Source organism: Oryx dammah, unplaced genomic scaffold (assembly GCF_014754425.2).
Source record: "Oryx dammah isolate SB20612 unplaced genomic scaffold, SCBI_Odam_1.1 HiC_scaffold_13, whole genome shotgun sequence".
In the NCBI taxonomy this organism is placed as follows: Eukaryota; Metazoa; Chordata; class Mammalia; order Artiodactyla; family Bovidae; genus Oryx; species Oryx dammah.
The window spans coordinates 50,310,291-50,334,487 of record NW_024070197.1 but is presented as its reverse complement, the minus strand read 5'-3'; the positions used below and the strand labels follow the sequence as shown (position 1 = coordinate 50,334,487).

At 60.6% G+C, this 24,197-nt stretch overlaps 2 protein-coding genes across 2 annotated transcripts; one reads left to right on the top strand and one right to left on the bottom strand.

Annotated features, from left to right (window-relative positions):
- The first annotated feature begins 17 nt into the window (after positions 1–17).
- CDH15 (cadherin 15) lies at positions 18–19,030 on the top strand. The gene is given in 15 exon segments (XM_040253677.1): positions 18–108; positions 6,179–6,337; positions 6,503–6,658; positions 7,654–7,798; positions 13,135–13,295; positions 13,999–14,127; positions 14,519–14,704; positions 15,609–15,862; positions 16,512–16,654; positions 16,815–16,966; positions 16,968–17,052; positions 17,288–17,527; positions 17,728–17,864; positions 17,983–18,150; positions 18,438–19,030. Coding segments are annotated over 15 exon segments (2,358 nt in total). The 5' UTR covers positions 18–66; the 3' UTR covers positions 18,639–19,030.
- Positions 19,031–19,208: 178 nt separating this feature from the next.
- Positions 19,209–23,796, bottom strand: SLC22A31 (solute carrier family 22 member 31). Its single transcript, XM_040253695.1, has 9 exons — positions 23,494–23,796; positions 22,230–22,333; positions 21,987–22,141; positions 21,534–21,702; positions 21,214–21,359; positions 21,006–21,114; positions 20,680–20,894; positions 19,999–20,110; positions 19,209–19,634 (listed from the first exon to the last, which is right to left on the bottom strand). Exons 1-9 carry the CDS (start codon positions 23,794–23,796, stop codon positions 19,337–19,339), a joined length of 1,611 nt encoding a protein of 536 aa, XP_040109629.1. The 3' UTR covers positions 19,209–19,336.
- Between the last annotated feature and the right edge of the window lie 401 nt (positions 23,797–24,197).

Here is a 24,197-nt window from a genome sequence, read left to right as displayed (position 1 = left end):
GTCCTGTCCCAGCAGAAGGCGCCGCTCCCGCCGCCCGACATTCTGCCCACCGCCTGCTACCGGCCCATGGACGCCGCGCTCCTCCTCGCCCTCGGGCTGCTGGCCCAGGTAAGGCCAGGCGCCACGCGGGAGTCGCTGGCCCCTGTGCTAAGCGCCGCGCCTCAGAGTGGGGCAGCCCGGCCTCCGGCCTCCGGGACCGCTGGCTCTGGGTTCCCGTGGGTGGCTGTGAGCTGAGGGGCCCGGGGTAGGTTCTGGGTGGGGCAGCTCTGTCCAGGGCTCTGTGCCCCTGGGGGAGAGTAGTGTAACCGCCCCCAGTGGACAGGACGGGGAGCCGAGTTCAGGGACCACCAGGAGAGAGGACCCAGAAGGCCGCCCTCACACTGGAGGTGCTGGCCTCAGCCCTAGAGTCTGGGGGTATTCAGTCTTATGGGGTGCATGGGGAGAGGGGGCAGCAGGAGCACCCCTGGCGGGAAAGCCTGGAGGCCAGGTTCTGGCCATGTCGACCCCCCATGAGTTGGCAGCTGACCCGCCTAGCTGGATGGAGCCCAAGGCCCCCTTGTGTCAGGTGGGGAGGGGCGGCTCTGCCCTCCAGAAACCCATTCTCCCTGGGGAGCCCCATGCCCAGTAGAGACAGGTCCCAGCACACAGCCTCTGCCTCCACACTTCCTGCCAGCCCCCCAACCCCCACACCCTGAGGTCTCTGCAGCCTGGGAGCCAGCAGGAGGGAGGAAGCACAGAGCCCCCACTCTGCACATGGGCACCCTGAGATACGACCACGTCCTCACACCCCTTAGCTGCTGGGCAGGCGCTGGGCTGGGCCCAGGAGTGCAGTGTGTGAGCCATTGCCACTGGTGAGGCCAGAGGGGATGGCCTCAGGCCTCTTAGACGGACAGGTGATGGTCACGGGGGCGGTGAGCCACGCTTAGGACCCGTTGCTTGTTGTTACACTTCCACACCCACCAGGGCTTCCCCTCTCATCCCCACAGACCCTCCCACAGTTCCGGTGTGCCAGCTTGGGTTTCAGCCCCTGGCAGCTAAGTGCCTGTCATCTGGACCCTCCAGCGCCTGGCCCCTCAGGCCACCAGCCCCACAGCTCCAGCCACCTCCACGCCTGTCTTTGGGCCCTTTCACTGACACCCCCACCCCCTGTAGACCACGCTCCCCACTCCCCACTGTTGCTTCTAGCTAGCTCAGAGAGGCCATGATCACCCTCTGCCCAGCACAGCCCAGCTGCCCACGACCTGCGCCCCTCAACCCCCTGCTAGGAGCTCATTGGGTGCAATGGGCTCTCTGCTCCTCCCAAGCCAGGCCCAAATGCCCCATACGCTCCAGAAGGCTCTACTCGCTCCAGAAACAGCGTTCTGGCCCCTGGTTCCCAGGGACCACTCCTTTGAGACTGAGGGTATCATCCTCTGACCAGGTTCCAGGGGAGGGGAGGAGAGCTCAGATTCCTCTCCCCTCCCCCAGGGCTAGAATGCACCCCCTCCCAGACAGCTGGGACTGCAAGGATTCTGGGGGGGCGGGAGTGGGGGGTGGACCAGTCAGCGGGCCTGGCCGCTCACGTTCCTGCACTCAGCCCAGCTCGGATCAGCACCCAAACGAGGGAAGTGTCCCCTGGACCAGCCCTCCGTGACCCAGTTCAGCTTTCAGACTTTTGTCCCTTCCTGTCCAGCCACAGGGGTCCTGTGGCCACTTCCTGGACACACCTTCCTTCCCCTCCAAGAGGCCTTGAGCAGGGCTGTCTGGGGTGGGCCCCTGGGGTAGGGGCTGTTGACCAGACTCTGTGTACCCATTGCCAGCTTGGTGGGCTTGACGGAGGCTCACTTTCCCCCTGCCTGTGTGCCCTGAAATCTCAGCCAGGGGGCTTCGCGTGTGTCTTTTCACAGCCAGCCTCTGTCAGTCCCTCCTCTGTGCCCATAGTGTCCCCAGTAACTGGGTCCATACTGGACCCCACCCTGGGACCCGGCCCCGCCTGGGGGTAGGGAGCAGATAGTTTGGAGCCGACCCACACACTGCTAGAAGGGGCCCCCAGCTCCAGTGACCTTGCACTTGTGTGTGGGGACACCCCTCCAACATCACTTCCAAGCCTGGGTTCCTCAAATTCTAGGGACCAGGGGGAAGCCTGGAGCCTTGGGTCATGTGGGTGTGGTTTGCCTGGGCCAGGGAGAGGCCGAGGTACATTGTGGGCAAAACGTTCCCAGTCTGGTTTCCCCCGCAAGCTTCCCAGGCCTGAGCCCCTTCCCCCCACCTCCTCGGCTGGAATCCAGGCCACCCCGTTCCTGGATGGCCTGGCAGGCATCAGGCATGCCAGGAATGGAGCCAGCTGTCCGCCTGGCCCAGAGGCCCTGTGGTTCTCCCTTGAGCCCCCCTCCAGCTGTTGCAGGCCTCAGCGGAGGGACAGGATGGTGAGGCAGAGGACAGCTGTTCCCCCCACCCCGACTGGGGCAAGCACCATGCTCCCCGCTGTCCCGCCCACGGTGCTAGGGCAGCACCTCAGCTTCCCTCCCTGCAGCCCTGCTTACTGTCACGCTGATGTGGGGCTGATCCCCTGGCCTGCTCTGGAGGAGACCGTGTGTTGGGGGCTGCCTCTGCTGTGGGGGCTGCCCTGTACCAGGACTTTCCTGTTGCCAGGGGGTCTTCAGAGTTTGCAGAGCCCCTGGAAGCATGGCTGAGGTTTCCTCCCAGAGGCCACGTGACTCAGCAGAGCCCCAGAACCCCTTCCCCTGTCCGCGGCGGCCTCTGATTGCACCGGGCAGGGAGATTGAAAACACCCTTCTGTCAGCCAAGACACATGGGGGTCCCCTGCTCACCACTCACAGGGGCCTCTGGAGGCCACAGAGCCAGGAGCTGAAGCAGGCTCTCCCTGCTGTCCCACTGGCTGCCCTGGTCACCTGCGTCTCTACCCAGCACGGAAGAGTGTCCAACTCTTTTCCCCGGGCCCCTGGGAGACAGCCTGCCTCATAATTCTTTGTTCTGAACCCGAGGGTTGGTGAAGACAGCAAAGAGCTCTATGGGCTGCCTCTAGGCCCCCGGGCAGGATGGACCCCAGCGGAGGTCAAGGGCAGCTGACCGCCCCTCTGGGGCTCTGGCACTGTTTTACTTCTGTACAGTCGATGGTAGGGATGGGTCCACCAGGGACCCCAACGCCACCCCACACGCAGACCCTCTGAGAGGTGGGGTGGAGCCCAGTCCGAGTCTCCCAGTCCTACCTCTCAGCCCCATGCCTGCCTGGATTCCCAACTCAGTAGGTCTGGGGTGAACTGGTGGAATCTGTCCATAATGTTTACCATCCTGGTTGGTTCTGATGACAAGTCAAGCTGAAGTAGCCCAGCCGCACGGTGGCGGCCAGGTGGAGAAGGCACCCCACAGGTCCCAGGGGATGAGTGGTCCTGAGCCAGAAAGGCCCCACAAGGAAGTTTCGGCCTCGGGGCCTGGCCCTTGGTAGCCCGCAGCTGGACAGTGTCACCTACTCCACCCCTTGCCTGGTCTGGGGTGGGCAAGACCGTTCTGCCCTTGTTGCTGGTTTGTGGGGTGCTCACCACACAGCTGGGCTCCATGAACTCCAAATGCGGTGGGGAGCTCTTTTACTCAGGAGCCTTGGGGTTGGGGGCCCAACAGCAGGGCAGGGGCCTGGCATCTCTAGGGGTTCCAGGTGTTGTCTTCAGCTCTTGGTTAAGGGTGGGGCTGAGGGTAAGCTTTGGGGAACTGCAGGATCCCCACTGGGGGAAGGGGGTCCCTGACACCCATTGCTTCTTAGTGGCACGGGGGCTTTGGTGAGCTTCTTCCAACCAATGTCCACAGTTCTGTCCACGTGGCTTCGTCCCGGCCCCAATGTTTTGTGATTCCTAGGCAGCTCCTAGGTCTTCACTGACCACCAGTGTCTCTGGAAAGGGGATGCTGGGAGAACAAAGGACAAACTGAGACACATTCCCAGAGTGGGAAATGGGCTGCAGTGCAGCCCAGGCCCCCACCCCTTGCAGCCTCTCATCTGGGTGAGGGGCCCCTGCCAAGGCTCCATGGCTTCTGCTGACCTTGTCACCTTGGGCTGGGGAGAGTCTGGTGGCCAGGACTTCCAGAGCCCACCCAGGCCACTTGCCTTGTGCCAAGTTGGTGGGCATCATGGGGTGTCGCCAAGGCCGGGGGTGGGCAGGGGTCAGCCAGAGGCTCGATGGGGGGCTGCAGGGGGCTAAGGGCCAGTGCAGGTGTAGACAGGGCAAAGTGTGTCCCTCAGGGTCCCTCCAAGAGCCTGAGGTCAAGAAGTACCTGCAGACTATCCCCCACACCTGCCCAGCCCAGCCCTCCACCACGCTGAGGTCAAGGCAGGGCCTCTGTGTCACTGGGCAGCTCAGAAACACTCCTCTTGACAGAGGTTCCAGCACTGATGGTCCTGGGGCTCCCGGCTCTGCTGCTCCCTGAGGGCCATCAAGAGGGGCAGGCAGGGTGGGGTGGAGGGGCAAAGGAGCTGCTGCCTTGAGATGCCCGGGAAACAGACGCCGTCCGCCGAGCCTGTGACAAAGGCCAGCAGGTCCTCGCCTGGCAGGAGTGCCACACTGGCTTGTGCTTGGTGAGAGGCCAGCGGCCGGGGAGCTTAGAAGCTTCGCAGCCATCTGTCAAGGCCGCGGGGAGCTTGGGGGCCTGGTGAAACGCCTGGTCCTCTCTCCTAACCGAGTTTGCTACTTTCTGGACCGCAGGCTCCTGGCACTTCAGGTGAGAGGGCAGGAGGGCACTCAGTAGTGTGGAGGTGGCCTGGGGCCCCTGGAGAGGCTGGCCTTAGTCCGGGTGTCACTGTGGTTCTGTAAGCAAAGTGTGCAAGGACCCAGCTGGGCAGAACAGGGAGGCTGTGCTGGGGAGCAGGGCACGGGCCAGAGGTTGCCCAGAACAGCAGCCTCCTGGCTGAGGGGCTTCTCCTCCCTCTCAGCCCCCACCCCGAGACCCCGCACTCACCAGTCACCTCGTCCTCCTTTCCTGAAGCCACCAGCCCAGTTGGGGGGCTCAAAACAATGGCACATTGCTCACATTCTTCTATAGCCACGCCAAGCTGGGTCCCAGCAGTGCCCCCACCCCACCCCATCTCGGGCCCTGACAGCCCTCATCCAAGTCCAGCCAGGCTCCGTGTCCCCCAAGACTGCACCAGCCTCAGCTCCACTCACCACTCGGGGAGTGTGGAGGACCCCTAATATCTCTATGCTCAGCCGGCCACAGTGCCTGAGCCCAGGCTCAGACCAGCCGCTGCCTGGTCAAGGAGCGGACACAGAAACCGCATGCTTCAACCAGGCCTCAGGAAGCTGTGGGCGTTAGCTGGGGCTGCTGTCAGCTCTGCCTCAACCCCCAACCAGGTTCCTTCTCTGGGCCTCAGCTTCCTTGTCTGAGTGTGGCAGAGGGGTGAGCTCACGGTGGGTCTGGGAGCATTTTGGCGGGTGCTCTGTCTCCCACCAGGCTCCTTAGTGGTGCAGTTCTGAGCCCAGAGCTCAGTAGGTGGCAACCAGGCAGGGCCTGGGAGGTGGTGATGTGCCCACTCCTGCCTGTTGGGTAGACTTGGGGGAGCATGGTAGCCTTACACAGCAGCCCCACACGCTGTCCTGCCTCCCCTGGCCTGATTCCTGGAGGAAGAGGCCTGTGCAGGGGGGACCCTGCACCCTCCCAAGTCTGGCAGAGGAGGCCTGTGGTGTGCACAGCTACCCTGGGTGTGGGACGGATGCCCCCGACCCCGCCTCTTAGGACAGAAGCGTTGGCCTGGTCAATCTCGATCAACCCTCAAGAACTCAAACTGTGGTGAGGCCTGGGATGGCCGTGTGTCACCCCCACTGTCCCCGGCCAGGAGCACCACAGTCACCTCTGGCAGATCAGCCATGTGGGGGGAGGCTGATCTCTTCCTGCCCCTCCACCCCGTTATCTGCACTATTTACCCACAAAGTAGGGGGAGGCGTGGGAGGGCTGCCCAGCTTGGCCCAGCTGTCTTTTCTGGACAACCCACCTCCCCCACCCCCTACCTCCCTAGGATCCTGGGAACCAGGTCACCTTCTGTCCTCCTGAGCTCCCCATGGCACCCAGGTCCTGGCGCCATAGCCTCCCCTGGCCACACGAGAGAGGACCTGTTGTCCAGGGTCGGGATGTCCAGCCCTGGCGGGGGAGCCCTGGGCACTGCTGTGCTGGTGACCGCCATTCTCCTTCGTTGCAGAGCTTATGCCCCTCAGCGGGGGTCCCCAGGCTGAGGCGGCCCCGCACCCTGTACCCCTGGCGCCGGGCACCCACGCTAGGTCGCGTTCGGAGAGCCTGGGTCATCCCTCCCATCAGCGTGTCCGAGAACCACAAGCGCCTCCCTTTCCCCCTGGTGCAGGTGAGGGGCCAAGTGGAGGGGGGCGCTGAGGGCATGTGCTTTAGGAAGGGAAAACCCTGGAGCCACAGGCCGAGCGACTTCGTCCCAGCTGGGGGAGGGGCAGAGAACTAGGGGAGAGACGCCCTCCCCTGGGGGCACCTCCCCAGCCCGTTTCCTGGCCCGCAGATCAAGTCGGACAAGCAGCAGCTGGGTAGCGTCATCTACAGTATCCAGGGGCCCGGTGTGGACGAGGAGCCGCGAGGCGTCTTCTCCATAGACAAGTTCACGGGGAAAGTGTCCCTGAACGCGATGCTGGACCGGGAGAAGACAGACCGCTTCAGGGTGGGCCCCGCGCCGCCCCGCCCCGCCCATTCCCGCCGGGGCCCCGCCCACACCTCTACCTGCAAGACTAGCGTCCTTAGTTGGGGGGCGCGGGCAGGATTTGGGACCCATTCACACAGAGGCAGGTGTTCAGGGTCGCTCGCCCATTGGGCAGATGCGTGTGAGCAGGCTGAGGGCTGCGTCCTGCCCGGGAGGACTGGGCAGCAGGGTGGGCGTCAGCTTTCCCAGGTGTGGCGGGTTCTCCCCGCAGCCTGCTAAGTGTGGCGGGGACGGGACTCCGTTGGGGAATCCCACGGAATTGGCCACCCACAACGCAGCTGCCCCATAGTGACCGTCAGGGTGGGGTGGGTGGCATGGGACCTACCCCTTGGAGGTGCTGGGATTGTGGAGCCTGAGAGGAAGGGCGTGGGGAGGGGAGTCAGGACTGGGTGAGCCAGGCGTGGAAGAGGGGAACCTGGAACTCACCCGAGTCTCCCTTAAACAGAAGCTCAGCCCCTCAGCCTGGCCTAGGGAGGGAGCTTCAGACTTTGTTTTCAAGTGCCCTGAGTCGCCGCCAGACTTTGAGAGGCTAGTTCCCTTACGCTGAGTCAGAGAGCGTATTTCCCTGGAAGTTGCATCAAGTCCATCCTCCAAAGGGACAGGAGGTGGCTTAATTTAAAATTTCACGTGTGGAGAGGAAACTTCAAAAGCAGCCAAAACCATTTACAGAAAAAGGGCCCCGAGACCAGGAGCACTTAGGAAGCGTTCCAGCCACACTTAACACAAGGCTAAGACTTTCCGGAAAGTGGGCAGGCTTGGTGGCCGGCCGGCCTGCTGGGAGGACGCAGGCGCCCCCTGGTGGGGAAATCCCGCTTGCCCAGCACTGCCGGGCTGCGGGCCGCTTCTCACCTGTTTGCTGCAGGAAGCAAAATCGGCTCTCACTGTCCCTGTCGCCCTCGTGGGAGCTACTGGAAATTGGGGGCCACAGTGCCAGCCCTTGCTGTCTGCTTCACTAGCTCAGGGCCTTTGCTCTGGACCTGGGGGGGTCCACCCTGGAGGAGCCCACGGACCTGGAGATCGTGGTTGTGGATCAGAACGACAACCGGCCTGTCTTCAGGCAAGAAGTGTTCACTGGCCGGGTGTTGGAGGGTGCTGTCCCAGGTGAGCCGGGAGGGGTCCCGGCGGGGGAGGTGGCTTTGCCATGGGCACTGGTGGGTCAGAAGTCCAGGATTTCCCATCAGTGAGAACTTGAGAGGTCCTTCAGAGAGTCTCCAGGATGGAGGGAATTTTCCACGGGTCAACTCAAGTCACTTTCTGTTGCAATATAAATTTCAATGCCCCAAGTCTTCCAAAATGCAGAGATGGCAGGTCCTGGATGGCAAACCTCTGGTGGTTTCTGTTGCACTCCCCTCCCGCTTCTGCCTCCTGCCCTTCCTCTCCTCCCAACCCCTCCTTCCTCTTCCCCACTTCTCCTTCTAAATAGAAGGGAATTCCCATAACGTAAAAGTACACATTTTGAAGTGAACATTCAGTGGCATTTACCACATTCACAGTCTTGTGAAACCAGCACCTCTGTTCCTTCCAAAACTGTCTCAGGCCCAAGAGGAGAACCCCTGCTCATTATCGTCACTGCCTTTACTGCTTATTAATTCTACACTTTGATTGCAGAACCCTCCACCCTCTGTCCCTCATGAGTCCTCACAGGATGGACTCAGTGGCCTGATTCTGTTCCAAGGAAGACAGACATTGCAGACACTGGTCCCAGGGGCTCCAGTCTGATCCCCAGCCAGTCGTGCTGCAGCGGTGGGAAGGCTCAGGGTCACCACCGAGGCATGCCCCTCCTCTGCCACATGCATGTGTGTGTGTGTTTAATCTGACTGTGCCCGGTCTTAGCTGCAGCATACAGGGTCTTCAGTTTCCGCACTGAACTCTTACTTGTGGCATATGGGATCTAGTTCCCCAACCAGGGATTGAACCCGGGGCCCCTGCTTTGTGAGCCAAGAGTCTTAGCCACTGGACCACCAGAGAAGTCCCCACGTGTGTTTATTTCATCCCATTTTGTGCTTTTCAAGACTTAAAATGACAATAATTTTTTTTTTGTACTTCTAATTTCTCCTTCTGACATGCTTTCAGAGTTTGGGGAAAGTTGCCCCAAATCCCTCTACAGGCCTCGGAGAGGTGCACTGTGTATCGTGTTTGCCTCAACCACTATTTAATTGTTTCCCATCCTTCCTGTCTGGACCTGGTGACAGACGTGAGGCCTTCAGAGCACACACTTCCTGACTTAGTGTCGCCATCATCAGGAGGGCGACACTGACACGGTAACATCTCGCCTACAGACTCAGTGGGTGCGTGGGGAGGGGCTCAGCCCCCCGCCTGGGCACGAGTGGCTGTGGCGACCTCGGCTCCTCTTCCTGCTTCCACAGGGCACTCCTCCTGCTGTACCAGGGGAGCCCCTGTGTGTACACCTCCCTGGGGGCCACTCCCTGGGGGATGGTGTCCCACCGTCTGGCATGCTCACACGGGTGATCTGGAAGATTCCCCCTTGTTCTGGTTGTGGGGCAAGACTGACACCCCCACCTGCTCATGCGCCCTTGTTGGGGACAGTTCCTGGGTCACTAGTCTTCACAACGCTGCCTTTTGTTTTACAAACTTTTATTGTAGCAAAATGCATGTAAGAAAATTTACCCTCATAACCATTTCTAAGTGGCTTTAAGTCCATTCACATCGCTGTGCAACTACTACCCCCATAGAATTTTCTCATTTTCCCAAACCAAAACTCTGTCTCCATTAAATACTAGCTCTCCATCCCCCCCCCTCAGCCCCTGGCACCTACTGGCTACTTTTTCGTGCATGACTTGACTGTGTACGGGTGCGATCACACAGCATGTGTCCGTCCGTGTCTGGCCTATTTCACTGAGTGTCATGTCCTCAAGGTTCGTCAGTGTGGTGCCCAGGTCAGCATTACCTTCCTTTTCAAGCCTGAATAATACTCGCTGGATGTTTGCACCACATTTTGCTGATCTGCTTATTCTTCAGTGGACACTTGGGTTGCTTTCACTTTTTAGCTGTTGTGACTAGTGCCGTACTGGACATGGGTGTGCAAATATGTCTTTGAGACCCAGCTTTTGATTCCTTTGGGTACGTACCCAGGTGGGATTTCTAGATCATGTAGCAGTTCTATTTTTAACTTTTTGAGGATCTTCCATAGTGCTCTCCGTCATGGCTGCACCATTTTTCGTTCCCACCAGCAGTGTAGGAGGGTCCCAGTTTCTGCACATCCTCACCAGCACCTGCTGTTTTCTGTTTTGTTGTTGTGTGGTTAGCAGCCATCCTGTGAGGCTGCTGACAAAGCAGGGGCCCCAAGTTCAACCCCTGGTTGTGTGGCTGGTGTGAGGGGGTATCTCATGTGGTTCTCATTTGCTTTTCCCCAGTGATTAGTCCCCTTGAACATTTGTTAATGTGTTTATTGACCATTTGTACATCTTCTTTGGAGAAAGGACTGTTCAGTCTTTTGCCCATTTTTGAAGAGTTTGGTTTTGTGTGTGGTTGAGTTTTACGGGTTCTCTACGTACCCTGGATATCAGATCCCTTATCCCTTATCAGATAGATGATTTGAAAGTGCTCTGTAGATCTCACAGGTTGTCTTCTTGCTCTGTCGATGTGTCTTTTGATGCATTTCAGATGCATCATGAAGTCCGGTTCATCTGGTTTTGTTGCTGTTGCCTGGGTCTTTATTGTCGTAAACAAGAAATCGTCGCCAAATCCAGCGTTGTAAAGCTTTGCCCTGTGTTTTCTTCTAGGAGTTTTATAGTTTTGGGTTGTACATTTAGACTTGATCCGCTTTGAGTTGTTTTTTGTATGTGGTGGTAAGTAATTCCAGGTCCAGCTCCATCCTTCTGCAGGGGGATATTCAACTTTCACAGCACCGTTTGCTGGGAGACAGCCTGCTCCCTGTTGAGCAGTCCTGGCGTCCTGTGTAGCCTCACCTGCCCAGGGGGTTGAGGCTTATTCTTGGGGTCTCAGTTCTGTTCCACTGGTCTGTGTATCTGTCTTGAGGGCAGATGTGCACGGATTACTGTACCTGTGAAGAAAGCTTTGAAATCAGGAAGTATGTCCTCTTAACTTTGTTCTTTTTTCAAGATTGTTTTGGCTGCTCAGGGTCCCTTGAGTTAGACAGGAACTTTAGAATGATTTTTTTTTAATGTCAAGGAAACATCCTTGGGATTTTGAGAGGGCTTACATTGAATCTGTAGGTCACTCTGGATGGTACTGACAACTTGGCAGCAAGTCTTCCAACCCATGATCATGGGCTGTGTGTCCATTAATTTATGTTTTCTCCAACTTCTCTCACCGACGTTTTGTAGTTTTCATTGTGAAAAGTCTCTCGCCTCATTGGTCACAATACTGACATCCTGAGGCATGTATAGTCACTGTGAACCTTGTCTCTGAATGGGGCTGTGTGGCTGGACCCCCTCAGGAGACACATAGGTCCTGTTCCCGGAGATGCCCAACTTTGGCCCATAGTGAGGAGGGTGTCCACCAGGCGTCTCTGCTGTGACTGTTGTACTTTTCTCTTCATGGAGATCCTTTGAGACGGCGCAGGTGGCCCCTCATGCTGAAGCAGCAGCTTTGGTGTCCCTGAGGCCCCAGCCTGCCAGGTGTTAACTGTCCTGATGGTTGGGAAGTGATGGGGTTCTAATTCCCTCTTTTCCTCTTTGTCATCACTTGGCTTTCTAAGTGATAGAACTTTCAGTCCTCCCTTTATGAATGTATGTGTTTATGTGTCACCCACCAAGGTGCTTGACTCCTTAATCAATAGAAGTTATTCAAAGGCCAGGGAAGAAATTCAGGCAAGGCTTTACTGAGGCTCCTGCAGCCGCAGGAGGCGGGCAAATACAAGAAACAGGTTTCCTTGCTCACTCCCCAAGTGGGGGCAAGCTTGTTCCTTATATGGGGTGAGGGGAGGGGTATCCAAGGTTCAGGGGCCAGGCGGGAGGTTGTGGCTTAAATGGTTTGCCCACCCCTTAATGGGTGTTGAGTGCAGGGGGCATGTACAGTACCCTGCTTTTGCTTCCAACCCCTTTTTTGCTTTTCAGAAGTGGTAGTGGGGGGTTTTTTGGTCTTATTAAAATCTTGTCCATAATTTGACCCACTGCACATGCACACAGGCATGCAGCTACTTTCAGTCCCTTATAGTTTCTTTGTATTTGTTGATCGAGGAGCAGTCTGTCCAGATGCAGGCACTGCAGCACTGGGTCCCAGGTCCCAGCCTGTCTCATATGTATTTTGTTTTTATGTATCGGTCTGCCTTTTTGGAGCCTCACTTCATTCAATGAGTTATAATTCTTTGCACCATTATTTTGAAGCTGAAAGCTTCGCTGATTAGAAACTCATCAAAGCAGCCCAGGCCTTTTCAGCAGCCAGAGCTGCTCGTGTATATAGAGTCCAGAATGTGCATGCTTGGATGTGTGTTTGTGCATATATGTGTGCTCGCTCACAGCCATGTTTGTATGTGTTTCTACCTTCATTACAAGTCACGAGTCCTCCCTGGCACTTCCACTTCCAGTCCAGCTCTGCGGGATCCCTTCTGGGTCCCCTTCTCTGACGGTGAGAAGCTGGGCTCCTTTTGCAAGTTTGCTCACTTGCTCTATCGTAGAGAGCATAGCAAGTGCTTTAGGAAGCGCTCACGTGCACCCCAGTGCCTGTTCTAAGCGTTCTTTTTGGCTTCAGCCTGGGGTCCAACATTGTGCCAGGAGTTACCTGGTTGGTAGTCCCCCACCTCTAAGGCTAGGCCAGTGGTTGGGTCATTACTGCTCATCAGACACCAGCGTGACTCTCAGATGACCTGACAGGGCCCAGGAGGGTCTGCAGTGAGCCCAGTCACAGGTTGGGGGGCAGCTCCCCAGATGGCTGAAGGCCAGCCCACCTCACTGGGTTCACTTAGTACACCTGAGCTGGGGTGGGGGTCAGGCCTGAATTGCTGCAGAGGAAAAGCAAGGCAGGCACAGGTGCTGAGATGTCTCCAGGGCCTGGTGGACCACCCCCCGACCCCGAGATTGGGAACACAGGTGGACACAGGTGCCGACTGCCTGGGGGGCCCATGTGCCCCTCTCTCCTGAGATGTGGGGCCATGTTTGCCCCAGAGTACAGGTACAACCTGGGCACTGCTTCACTCTGCATGTGGGGCTGAGGTCAGGGCCTGACCTCACCCGGTGGCGGGTGCACCGGCTACCTCCCCAGGGGCTGGTTCCCAGTGAGCTCACCTGGTCCATCTTGGAATCCTACGGGAGACAGGTGTCAGCTGTGTGCACCGGACACCCCGCCTCCTCTCCCACAAGCAGCACAAGCCAGGATGCTCGGATGTTCGTGTGTGCACAGGCTGACCAAGGGCCTGGAACTGGCACAGTTGCATGCGCAGGGGAGTGGGTGACACACCCTGGAGCTGGAGGCTGGCACACCTGGGCATCACCCCCGCACGTCCCTGCCCTTCACAGGCACCTATGTGACCAGGGCTGAAGCCACTGATGCGGACGATCCGGAGACAGACAATGCAGCGCTGCGGTACTCCATCCTGGAGCAGGGTGGCCCCCAGCTCTTCAGCATCGACCCACTTACGGGGGAGATCCGCACGGTGCAAGTGGGCCTGGACCGTGAGGTGAGGCCACATGTCTGTGCCTCGACAGCTGGACAGGGCGGTCCAGACTAGGGGCCTGATTGCCACAGACACTCCCGGTTGCTCTAGGCTCCCGCAGACCTGCCCTGTGGGTGTTGTGTAGTTGGATGCAGAGACACCATGAGGGCCCCTCAGCTTGTTTCTGTTAAAAAAATCTCCCTCACCCCACTGCCTGCAAAGCAGTTGGGCTCCCTGGCCTGGGTTAGGTCCACCAAAGGAGCCCTTCACTTCTTGGGCCCCACAGTGTCTGCTTATTCTCTGTGGGGCCCCTGCAGCCCCTTGCTGCCTGGCTTCTGTGTGGCTTTGGCACCTCCAGGAAATCCTCCTTGGTTTCCCCAGGGCCAGTCACTATGTTATCTGATCTCTGTCCTCTCTTGGCCATTGCTCCTGTCTCTCCGGGGTGGAGACCCACCCCCCATATGCAGCACGTGTCCTCCAAGCATTTATCCGATTCAGCAGCTGACCTCTTGCCTACTCACAGGCTGGGGAAGAGTCTGCCGTCAGCAGTGGTGCCATCCAACCCTGAGAGGACAGGCAGCCTGTTCTGCTCCAGAGCTTGGGAGCAGGACAGGAGCTGGAGCCTTCTGGAGTATGCCTGCCCTTCCCCCCAGGCCCTAAGGTGGCCAACCAGCCTTGCCCTGTGCTCCACCTGGGTCTCCTGACCCTCTGTCACTGTGCCCCCCAGGTGGTCGCCGTGTACAATCTGACTTTGCAGGTGGCAGACATGTCTGGAGACGGCCTTACCGCCACCGCCTCGGCCATCATCACGCTGGAGGACATCAATGACAATGCCCCTGAGTTCACTGGGGACCAGGTGCCACCTCTACCTGCTGTTGCCCGGGGCTGCCCTCCCCCCATCCTGGTTGTTGGAGGATGGGGAGGCTGGGTGCTCAGAGCAGGCACCCTGAGTGGGTTGTGCAGGACCCCCGGCTAGAGGCCAGCATGGGGCCTGTGAGCATATCAGGAGCTGGAGGGCCCTGGAGGGAAGCCACCGAGACCCTGGGTTAGGATGTGTCCCCAGTTCCTCCTGGGTGGGAGTGGGGGCAGCCCTGCCCCCTGGGGAAGATGCGCCCAGGGCATGGCTGAGCCTGGAGGGGGCTCCCTGGGTCCTGGACTCCCCAAATGTAGGTAGCAGGAGGGTGAGCCCCCAGGGGACCATTACCCACCCCTGCCTGCCAGTGAATAATGGGGCTGGGTTCCCACAGTTCTTCATGGAGGCCGCAGAGGCTGTCAGCGGAGTGGACGTGGGGCGGCTTGAGGTGGAAGACCGGGACTTGCCCGGCTCCCCCAACTGGGCAGCCCGGTTCACCATCCTGGAGGGTGACCCCGACGGGCAGTTCACCATCCGCACTGACCCCAGGACCAACGAGGGTGTGCTGTCCGTGGTGAAGGTGAGCTGAGGAGGGCGCCTCTCCTCACACTCTGGAAGCCTGTTTGGACCCTCTCTGCATCCTAAGAAGGGAGCCGAAGGGACTGGGAACACAGACTGTGGGCTGGGGCCACGCTGACTGCAGAGGGCCGGGGCTGGAAGGAGTGGGAAGCCCCCAAGCCCATGTGTTATTTCTGGTATTTTGCCTCTTAATGCAAGTGATCAGTGTGCACAAGTACAGACCTCATGTGTCAGCCAACCAGAGACAAAACCGGCAGAAGATACGTGTGCACACATGCACATACACACCCATGCCTACAAACATGTGCCTACACACATCTGCAGAGACACACAGATGTAGTTGTCGACATATGAAGACCTTTCTTGTAAGAGACTGACTCGAGCTGGCCAGCCAGGTGGTTGTGAGGGCAGCTGATGAGTCCAGAGTCTGTAGGGCTGCAAGAAGCTGCAGAGTCAGGAGCTGAGGCTGTGTCAGAGGCAGGATCCCACTTTCCCAGGGGAAACCTCAGGTTTGCTCTCAGAGATTTACCCACACATGAGACCCACCCAGGTTCTCCAGGATCATCTTTATTTACAGTCAGCTGGTCGTACAGGTCAGTTCAACCACATCCATCAGATACCTTCTTAGCGATAAGACCCAGATCACTGCTTGAGTCACTGAGGAGGAAGCCTGGCCAGGGGATGGAAACTGACCTCACAATACCTGACAGAGGCATTTGAGTGTCAAGAGTATTTTCCCGTTATTCTCTCTGCATAGTTTTTATCTTTCCAAAGCTACAAAGAAGAAGGAAAGAAGGCGCTCCGAGGACAACCAGGAGAGGCCTCGCCAGCCTATAGCTGCCTATGGGTGCCCTGAATGTGGGGTCCAGAGTCCTGATGGGCTGCCAACCTGCTTCCCCCTACAGCCCCTGGATTATGAGAGTCGGGAGCGGTATGACCTCAAAGTGGCCGTGCAGAATGAGGCCCCCCTGCAGGCAGCTGCCCCCAAGGCCGAGCGGGGCCAGGCCAGGGTCAGCGTGCAGGTGCGGGATGTCAACGAGGCGCCTGTGTTCCAGGAGAACCCTCTGCGGACCAGCTTAGCTGAGGGGGCTGCCCCAGGAACGCCTGTGGCCACCTTCTCTGCCTGGGACCCTGACACACAACAGCCGCAGAGGCTCAGGTAAGGGCCCACCCCTCTGCATCCCAGCCAGGGTAGGAGCACAGCTAAGGGTAGGCAGCCCTGTGTCCTGAGGATTCTCTTCCCATGAGAGACCCAGTCCCAGGGAGGAGGGCTTCTCTGCGTGGTCACTGAGGGCTCAGGGGCTCTCAAGGGCCTGTGTGCTTGTTCACACGACCTCGTCCTGTAGGCAGGGCTGGGCTCCATATGGCACACACCTACACAGCCAGTCTGTGTTGGCCAGCCTCTGGGTGTCTGGCCCTGTCCATTCCAGGGAGCCCTTGCTCCCTGGGACTGGCTGTCACTGTGTTGGATTTCACCCCCTGCCCTGGCCCTGTTCATCTGTGTCTGTCTCCATTGTGCCCACCACTGTGTCTTGGCTGTCACCTGTGGCCATGGGGCCCTGGGAAGCTCCCCTGCCCTCCCCAAGCCTCAGTTTCTTCCTCTGTTGATTGGGACGGAAAACACCAGCTTAAGGCTGTGGGAGGACTATCCTTAAAGGGGTGTGTGTGAGAGAGTGTGTGCGTGTGTGTGCGTGTGTGTGTGTAAGTGTGTGTGTGAGTGTGCTCCCATCTACACATGACCACTCACCTCTGGGAGTCCTGCTCAGGCTCTGGGCCATTCTGCACCCTCCTCCCCTCCTCGCCAACAGCTACTCCAAGGACTATGACCCCGAGGACTGGCTGCAGGTGGACGGGGCCACCGGCCGGGTCCAGACCCAGCGAGTGCTCAGCCCCTCATCCCCCTTCCTCAAGGATGGCTGGTACAGGGCCATCATCCTGGCCCGAGATGATGGTGAGTGGGGAGCCCAGCCTGGTCCCTGGGCTCCCTACTCTAAGCTGAGGCCCCGGCTGCTGCCCAAGGGCTGAGAGCCAGGCGCTCCACTCAGCAGACTTACAGGGTGGGTGGGGGCTCCACAGGGGCCAGGGGCCCACTAGGCCTCTCCCGCCTGCAGCCTCCCCACCCAGCACGGCCACTGGGACCCTCTCCATTGAGATCCTGGAGGTCAACGACCACGCCCCTGAGCTGTCTCCGCCATGGGGCAGCCTGTGCAGCACACCAGACCGGGGTTCCGGCCTTCTCTTGGGGGCCACGGATGAGGACCTGCCCCCCCCACGGGGCTCCCTTCCACTTCCAGCTGAGCCCCAGGGTGCCAGAGCTGGCCCGGAACTGGAGCCTCAGCCAGGTTAATGGTGAGCCACCCCCCCACACACACCCCTGGGGTTCAGAGTCTGGAGGAGGTTCCCGCTGGTGCCACATCAGTGCACCCTCAGGCCCGGCAGGGATTGGTTATCAGACGCAGAGGACGGATGGGGAAACCGAGGCCTAGCATGCCAGGAGCGCCGCCCAGTCGGCTGCTGCCAGTGCACGGACACGGAGGGGTACGGCCGCCCCCGGGCCCTGCTTGACCGCAAGCGCCCTCTGCAGTGAGCCACGCGCGCCTGCAGCCGAGGCTCCGGGTCCCGGAGGGGCTGCACCGCCTCAGCCTGCTGCTCCAGGACTCCGGACAGCCGCCCCAGCAGCGCGAGCAGCCCCTGAACGTGACAGTGTGCCGCTGCGGCCAGGACGGCACCTGCCTGCCTGGAGCCGCTGCACTGCGGGCGGGTGGCGCGGGCATCAGCCTAGGTGCCCTGGTCATCATGCTGGCCAGCGTTATCCTGCTGCTCTGTGAGTGCCGGCGCCCGCAGGCCCTTGCCCTTGGACCCCAGCCTCTTGGCAGCCCCACCCGCCCTCAAGCCCCGCCTCCTGGCAGCCCCACCCGCCATATAGCCCCGCCTCCTGGCAGCCCCACCCACCCTCTGGACCCGCCCTCCACCCTCGCGCTCCACCCCGACTCTACACCGATCTCCGTCCCGACCCCCACCCAGTGCTCGCCCTGCTGGTGGCGCTCCTGGCGCGGTTCCGGCAGCAGTCCTGGGACAAGAGGCTTCTGCACGGACTGCAGGACGACCTCCGGGACAACATCCTTAACTACGACGAGCAGGGGGGCGGGGAGGAGGACCAGGTGAGGGAGCCGGGGCGGCTTACAAGTGCTGCGGATAGGGCCAGGGGCCCCAGCTGGCCCGCAGCCTCCCGACCCGCGACGATTGCGGCTGACCCGAACGCGCTCCATCCGCCCTCAGGACGCCTATGACATGGATCAGCTGCGCCACCCAGCAGAACTGGAGGCCTTCGGCGCCCCCTCGGGACGGCCGCCGCTGCGCAGAGACTTCCCGTTCGGCCGAGCGCGCCCCCAGGCGACCCGTGCGCTGCCCACCAGCCCCGCAGACATCGCTGACTTCATCAATGACGTAGGTGCCCCGAGGGCGCCCCCTACCCCCTCCTCCGAAGCCTGAGGCATCGCTCTGGAGCGGGACAGGGAGGTGGTGGCTACAGACTAAGGAAAGAGAAACGCCCACAGGAAGCCTTGCCTCTAACCACCTTCTGGGGCAGGGGCAGCGCAGGGCTCAGAGCTGCTCCGAGTGCCCTTGGCCTCCACTTAGGCCTCCTCTGCCCCCTCCCCTTCCCCGTTCCAGGCCTCGCCCCAGAGGTCACCAAGCTGGCATGTGCTGGTCCTGAGACCCCGGCCTCTCCACAGGGTTTGGAGGCCGCAGACAGTGACCCCAGCGTCCCCCCCTATGACACGGCTCTCATCTATGACTATGAGGGGGACGGCTCCTTGGCGGGGACACTGAGCTCCATCCTGTCCAGCCTGGACGATGAGGACCAGGACTACAGCTGCCTCCGGGAATGGGGCCCCCGCTTCTCCCGCCTGGCTGACTTGTACGGGCCCCCATGAGGGCGCCAGAGAAGGGCTTTCTAATGGGGACCTACACTGCCCTGTGGAGGTCACAGCCTCCTGGACACAGAGGGCAGACCTCAGGGGCAAAAGCGGACACGCCTAACTGGGCTGTGTGCCTGGGAATTCCAGCGGTCCTCCATCAAGGTGGAAGATGGCTCTGGGCCCCACCCTGGCTCCTTGGTCAGTCTGGTTTCCCCCAGGGGAGGTCAAGGTTCAGAGCTGGAGTGGAGTGGCCAGAAGGAGGCACCCCTTCTGCCCCCGTCAGTCACCTACCATGGGGTCAGGCCCAGTTCCCAGCTGTGCCTCCCACCCATGCTGACCTTATCTCTGTGTGAAAGGATGCAGCCTGGGGGCAAATGTGAATTAAAAGTGTGCTTCTCTCTTCCTTGCACGGTTGGCCTCCCCCACCTCAGTTCCACCAGAGCTGTGGCAGCCGGCTGATCCCCGGCTGCTCCTGGGGTGGGGGGCTGTGGGAGGGGCTGTGGATGCCTGGTTGTGAGAGGGAGGTGGATGCCAGAAGCCCCTTTCAGCCAAGAGTGGGGCTTGAGGGAAGAGCCAGAGAGGAAGCCAAGTTCCAGGCACACCTTTATCTTCCCCACTTGGAGGGGGGCCAGGGCCCCTGGAAACAAGCGCCTCCCAAGACCCTTCCACCAGCACTGGTGGATGGCAGTGTCTCTACAGCCTGGTCACCCCTCCTAGACCAGCTGTGTTCCTGCCCCAGGGAGGGAGGCTGGCAGCAGGGGCAGGAGGTCTTGGCGTGGGCGGCCCTGGAGGAGCGGGGAGCGGCACAGGCGGTCAGCGTCCTGCAGTGATTGGGGCAGCGTGCGGCCGCGGCTCTCCGGCAGCAGCAGGACACACAGCAGGGCGAGGAGGGCAAAAGATGTGAAAAGCACGTGTTGCAGGAAGAAGCCATGCCGGCCGTGCATTTTGGTGAGCGGGGTAGCTGCCTGGCCCAGGAACCCAGCTCCCAGCACCAGGCCCAGCCCGGCCCCCCTGCAAGAGAGGGCGGTAGGACATGGCTCCACAGGGCGCCCGGTACTCCTGGGGTGGGTACCGTTAGTGGGGGCCAAGGTGTGGGGGCCCCAGGAAAACACCTGAAAAGTCTGGGGGAAAGCTGCCCAGGAACCAAAGTTGTCCTTTCCGTTAGAAAATCCAGTCAATTTTCCCCTGGAATCCCACCCTCTCTGGGGGCTCTCATCTCTGACCGCCCTGTCCTCCACTCCCGAGCTGATGGGCAGACCATTCTGTGACCAGCATTCCACTCACCACCCAGGAAGAGACAGCTGAACACCCCTCCCAATGGCACGAAGCTGGGGAGTGTGGAGGGCATTGGGCTGTGCTGGCAGGGCCTGCTCACCTGATCACTGTGGGGAAGACCTCAGCCGAAAAGAGGCTGCTGAGGGCGGACACGGTCTGGGAGGCCAAGAGCCCCAGGACAGAGAGGAACAGCACCGTCCAGCTGGGCAGGTCTGGGGAGGAGGAGAGTCTCCCATGCTGCCCACACGCCCTCCTTCCCCTCACTGTGTCTCAGGGCTCTGGGCCTCACCAGCCTTCCCTCTCTGCTCCTGCACTTGGAAGTTGGGGGTCATAGGCTGCCCTCGTTCCAAATTGTTAGTCGATCAATTGTGTCCAATTCTGCAACCCCATGGACCGTAACCTGCCAGGCTCCTCTGTCCACGGGATTCTCCAGGCAAGAATACTGGAGTGGGTTGCCATTCCCTTCTCCCAACCTAGGGATTGAACCAGGTCCCTTGCGTTGGAGGCAGATTCTTTACCATCTGAGCCACAGGGAAGCCCTCGTCTAATCCAAACCCTTACATTAAACCCCTTCTACTGAATCATTTTGGCCCTCAACTCTTTCGGCCTTAGTTTCTCTGAGTGCACAGTGGGGAGATGATGGATGGGGTGAACAGCAACATCATCCTGCCTCCCCAGCTCTGGGAGGGGGCTCATCTCAGGACTACCCCCCGACACACACATTGGGCAAACCCCTGGCCAAACATGACAGCCCTGCCAGCCTGCAGGGCCCTACACTCACACTGGGCCCCTGCAAGGAGCAGCAGGGATGCCAGGCCCAGGACCAAGGTGCTCAGCAGCAGGACTGAGCGGCGCCCCCAGAGATCCGCTGTCAGGAGCAGGAAGACGGTGGCTGCTGCCTCCAGGCCAGCTGCCAGGAAGTAGGGCCAATAAAAGCTGGGCTCACTCGGGACGAGGCTGTGCAGGAAGCTGGCTCTGATGCCCCCACTGATGAGCCTGGGAGGGATGCAAAGCTACAAGTCCAGCCAGAGCCAGGTATCTCACCCAGTGGGAAGGTGAAGACCCCACCCCCCCCCCCTTACCCCCCCCCCCCCCCCCCCTCCTCACGAACTGAAGCCCAGGATGAGTGCGTTCCTCCAGGTGACATGTGTGTGCCGGAGCTCCAGGACCGAGTGGTGCCGGGGCTGGGGGTGTCCCGCGCACAGCACATCCAGCTCTGTGGACCAGGGGACATAACGGGGCACCAGTGAGGGGATGACAACCTTCCTTCTTCCTCTAGCACCCAGGTCTCTCTTCTCCCTGGCTGGTCCGTTACCCATAGCCAGGGAACTCTCCTCCTCCGTGCTGTCCTCAGGGTCCACACCGCTGGCTTTGGCAAAGTGCCACAAGATCCTCCTGGCTCGGGCTGGCTGCCCTGTGGCCAGCAGCCAGCAGGGAGACTCAGGGAACACGGCTGGAAACCTGCAGAGGTTGGGTGAGGATGCTGCAGGACCTCCCCGTAGGGCAGGACCCACTGGGGATACATAGCATATGACTTGTCGAGTCCCTGTCCCGTGCCCACCTGCATGGTGCTGAATGGTCAGAGGGGAGCGATACACATGGCCTCCACAGTGGACATGGCCCCAGCTCACTTACCCCCAAAAGAGCAGCAGCAGTCCCGTTGCCAGGGCGCTCAGTCCCTGCAAGAGTTGCCAGTCCTGGGCGAGCAGGGCCAGGCCGGGCAGCAGCAGTGTGCCCATCACTGAGAAGAGGCCAGCCCCCATGGAGAATGCCAGGCGGTTCGGGGGGTCACACAGCTCCAGGCCTGACCAGACAGGGAGAGCCTGAGGCCCAGGCCTCTCAGGAGGACTGCTTTGTCCAGCGAGGTGAGGGCCAGTGGCTGGAGGACCAGGACCTGGACATCTGAGGCCAATGTGTGGCCCGTTCTGTCACCCAGGCCTGGCCACAAAAAGCAGAACCCACAGAGTAAACAGCGTCTCTCCTGCCTCTTGGAGAAGGGCCTTCAACTGGAGTGCCGGAAAGGCACCCTCCGATGGGTCAGAGGCCTAGCCTGAGTGGGCGCCTCCCAGGGCCCCCCATGGTACTCACGAGCCACATAGAGGGCGAGGGAGGCCCCTGCCAAGGCCCCCCCTCGAAGCAGCCGCAGAGTCAGCAGGGCAGGAAAGCTGGCAACCAGGGCCTCGCCGACCCCCAGGCCCGTGGCCAGCACCAGGGAGCCCACAAACACAGCCCGGCGGCCAAACCTGGTGGGCAGCAGGGGACAGCCATCGATTCAGTCAGGAGAGCTCAGGGGAGGGCTGTCTGAGCAGGAGGGAAGGGGCAGTGCCTTACCAGTCACAGCCCAGGCCCAGGAGGACACAGCCCAGCAACCAGCCCAGGAGGTGGTCCACCTGCTCCAGGGGCACCTTCCAGCCATCCTCACACACGAGGTTCCTCTGTAGGGGACACCAGTTACCCGTCAGCTAGCCAAGACCCTCCTCTTCCTCTCCTGCCGGAGTTCCCTGAATGTCAGGGTGGAAAGGACACTAGACGTCCTGCCCCAATGCCTCCCTGGGCGGGGCTGCACCTGCTTTCTCCAGCCATCACCCTCCCCCAGGCTGGCCCCAAGGCCTCTCCTGCACCTCCCCCGCCCTCTGCACTTCAAGAGCCACTTCCAGAACAGGCTGTGGGGCCTTGCTCACTGGCTTTTCCTGGCCAAGGGCCCTTGACTTCAGCTTTGCAGCTCTCTGCCTACCCTGTTCCTTCTCCCTAAGGTTAACATTATTTTGGGTCACACTACATCAGAGATTTTGTTTTAAAATCTGACTGCTTGTGAAAGCTGGTAGACAAGGATCTCTCACCACACCAAACAGATGGGCAGGAAGAGGAGGCCCAGAGGGTTCAGGGCCCGAGAAGAGCCTGAGCAGGGATGTGGCAACCCTGTCCCAGTTTCCAGGCAGGTGCCCTTCCTCCCAGGGCTAGGGTGTGGCTGCGGAGCATAGGCTGCCAAGAGGGAGGCAGGGGCGGACAGGCCTTAGCTGGGAGAGGGGTGAGGGGGTGGGAGTTGGGGTGTGTGTGAGTGGGGGTTGGGGGTGGGAGGTCCCAGTTACCCTCTCCCAGAGTCCTGGGATGTCTCCATGGCACACCTACCTCTAGGCCAGCCTGCACACACCTCACAGTGGAGAGACCTGCTCTTCAAAACGGAACTGACCAAATCGCTCCTTTGATTCAAAGTCTTGGGAACCCAGTCTGGACACCTACACAGCCCCAAAGTCACAGGCGGCTGGAATGTTCATGGCACTGCTGACCACTGTGAACTCACCGGCTCAGCTTCAGTTTACCGCCTCCGCCTCCCCAGACCACCTGCCTACCTGGGCAGCCCCAGCCTCAGACTCTGCCTTTAGGCCTGGCACCCTGCCTACTTAGACATCTGCTACACCATCAGACAGGAAGGGGCTGACCCCCCAGTCAAAAGCCCCAGGATGACAGTCCCTGTCGACCGAAGGCAGAAGAGCGGGGAGAACCCGAGGAGGGGACAGAGGGCAGGGGGACGGAGGGCCGGGGAGACAGAGCAGGTAAGCAGAGGACGAGGGGCAGTGGGGCCAGTGCAGAAGACCTGGGTGACCGGGCTGCGCAGCAGGGCGGCGGCGGGCTGCGCGTAGTACCAGCCGCGTGAGCAGGGCCGAGCGCCGTCGGAGCCCGCGCGGGGCGCGGACTCGGGGTAGCTTAGCGGCAGGCAGGTGTTCGGGGCGCGCTCGGGGTCTGAGCCGCAGTGGTGCGCCGGCAGCGCAGTGAGCAGGAGCTCCGAGCCCAGCGCCAACCCCAGCGCCACGCACGGCAGGCACGAAGCGGCGGCCAGGAGGCACCGGGCCCGGCCGAAGCCGCCGGCCAAGCGCAGAACCCGCACCTCGGGCTCCATCCGAGGCCTCTGCGCTCTGCCGGTGGCGGCTGGGCTTGAGAGGGACAGAGTGTGAGGGGCGGGGCCTGCTAGGGGCGATGTCGGCGGGGCGGGGTTTGAGAGGGACTGTGTCTGTGGAGCAGGGCCCGATAGGGGTGGTGTCTGCGCTCTGGCCGTTAGCCGGGAGGGACCTGGGCGGGGCACGGAGAGAGGTGGGGCGGGGCCTTGGACGGCAAAGACGGTCTCTGGGAGGAATCTGTGGGGAAAGCCCGGGTGAAGGGCGGGGCGGATAGGGGTGTGGCCTGGAGTTGACTGGGGCGGAGCCCTCGAGGACCTGGCAGGTGAGGGGGTTGGGCCCGTGGTGGCGGGGGCGTGGTCAGCGAGACTTCCTGGCGCGGAGCGTGGTTTGGGGCGTGGCCAGA